The sequence below is a fragment of the Pteropus vampyrus genome, unplaced genomic scaffold (assembly GCF_000151845.1).
Source record: "Pteropus vampyrus isolate Shadow unplaced genomic scaffold, Pvam_2.0 Scaffold248, whole genome shotgun sequence".
NCBI classification, from domain to species: Eukaryota; Metazoa; Chordata; class Mammalia; order Chiroptera; family Pteropodidae; genus Pteropus; species Pteropus vampyrus.
The window spans coordinates 1,144,270-1,146,486 of record NW_011889029.1 but is presented as its reverse complement, the minus strand read 5'-3'; the positions used below and the strand labels follow the sequence as shown (position 1 = coordinate 1,146,486).

Below are 2,217 nucleotides of genomic sequence, written 5' to 3'. Positions count from 1 at the left end.
AAAAAAAAAAAATCGTAAGCATGTCTTTGAAATACTGTGCTGTTAAAAACAAGGTTCTAACACATTCTATTTCTATTTGATGGCAAAATGGGTGTTTTATTTATATAATTAATATTATTTAAGATTCTTAACGCATATGCTTCGAAAACAGCTGCAGGATAATGAAACACAAAGAGTCCAAAAATACAAATTATTTTGTATCAGTAGAGATTATGTGATCGTCTCCATTCACGCCTACTAGTGCACTTCATCAAAGCCACCTGGAAGGGCAGCCTTTACAAGCATGGGGGGTGGGGGAGCATAAAAAGTACAGGATCATAAAAGATCGCGAGTAAGCAAGCTTTAGCACCAGCCCTAGCACTGCGATTTACTGAAGGTCCCTTTTTCTCTGTCAATTTCTATCAAAGCCTAGATGACTTGCTCAGGTGTGGGGTGACTTTTGCTGCCAACATGGTGGTGGTGGACAAGGAGAGCACCATGAGCGCCGAGGAAGACTACATGGCCGACGCCAAGACGATCGTGAACGTGCAGACCCTGTTCAGGTAAGAGTCTGGTAGCCCAGCCCTGTCACCGACTTCCGGCTGAACACCCGTGAGACAGCTGACTCTGACTCTGTGTGTAAGGAATGAGCGCAAGACACTTAGCACTCAGACTACCTTCATTCGTTTGATCATAAAATAAATGCTTCTTTGGCCCCTAATGGTTGACTGGCACTGCGTGAAGTTAAATTTTTAACAGCAGGTCCGTTATTCTTCTTCAAATAAATACAATAATCATCCATTTTCCTGCATGATTTAACAATAATAAATTTGAAGAAGTATTGTGTGGTGGCAGTCTCGATTCGTGAGGGACTGTGTGTGTTTTAATTTGGGTGTTACGCCTAGCCATGGCCAATGGCGTGCACTTCCATACTGGGTACCCAGGAAGGAAAAGTCGCAAGGCGACAAGCAGGTCATTTACCCACGTTCGGAGCCAACTCGCCACCTTAGCCTATCTCCCTGTCTTTCCTGAATTAAACTCACCCAGCTAGGAATTCCCACTATGGGCACGTTTGGGGAAATCCTGATAAAAGCGCATGCTGGAAGCAAAGTCAGAATCACCTGTAAGTCAAGATATCCGTGTCACCTGGGGTGATTCTTCCTGAAATCATTTTAAAACGTAAATATGCGAAATATCATCGTTTCAGTTTTATGACTTTTGTGGAAGTTTAAAGGAAATATCCGACCTTCCAAATTATGAAAGTAAATAAAACAACACGAACTCTGTCATCGCCACCTCCACTCACCCCACCCTCAAGGCCTCAGATTGAGCAAAGCACATATTGAGGGCAATTATTTATTTTATTTATTTATTTTTCTAGAGGAGGCAACCCTTGGTTGACCTCACAGATTGCAAGGGCCTCGTCAGCTTACAATCCCTTATTTTTTTATTTTCTACACCTACAGCACCTGGTCTTTCTAGGGGGTCTCCCATCCAAGTACTAACCAGGCCCGACCCTGCTTAGCTTCCGAGGACGGATGGGATCGGGCGCGTTCGGGGTGGCGTGGCTGAGGACCGATTATTTGTTTATAGTTTGAGTTCAGAATGCAGAAAACAGAGCCTAGACGGGAGTCCCACGGTTTATTATATAATCTTTGGCAAATGACTTTCCTTCTCTAAATCTCAATGCCTTAATCACAGGTTGTTAGAGATTTAAAAATATACGTGTCTGGTACTTTTCGATTACTCAATAAATGTTAGCTGCTATCGTTGTTAGCAGTGAAATGACCTCATCCAGGGGGCAGAGAGGGAAAGCCACAGAGCCTGGAACCACACGGCACAGATTTCGCCTAGCACGGCCTCTGTCCCGAGTCCCAGCAGACGCCTAGGAGCTCTGTGACCTTGAGTGGTGTCTTAACCTTGTCGAAATGACTTGCCCCCTCTATAGAACGCCTATGGAAAATCATGAACCCTTTTGCAGTGTTCACATAAAGACAGGAAACCAGGAATATAAAGACTGTCATAGCACGTGGACAACTAGACCCTCGGGTTATGGGGACACGGCAGTTCATTTAGGACAGAGCTGACGTGTTATTGAGTTATAGTGAACAGTACAAATAGTACGTTTAAAGGTAGCACAGCACAGGTTTAAACCATGGCGGAGAGAAGCAATTCTTTTTTCTCTAGAGAGTGAGAAAGGAAATTACAGGGTAGAAAATTAATTCAGAAAGATGAGAT

The 2,217-nt window shown here is 43.7% G+C and overlaps 1 protein-coding gene and 1 pseudogene across 1 annotated transcript in view; one reads left to right on the top strand and one right to left on the bottom strand.

Moving 5' to 3' along the window:
* Positions 1 to 2,217, top strand: part of LOC105301694 (potassium channel subfamily T member 2) — a 211,494-nt gene that overhangs the window by 168,066 nt on the left and 41,211 nt on the right. Inside the window, exon 19 of the mRNA XM_023520107.1 lies at positions 408 to 542. Coding sequence (XP_023375875.1) covers positions 408 to 542 — 135 coding nt within the window. The remainder of the gene's footprint in view (positions 1 to 407; positions 543 to 2,217) is intronic.
* Positions 1,437 to 1,555, bottom strand: LOC111729130 (annotated as a pseudogene).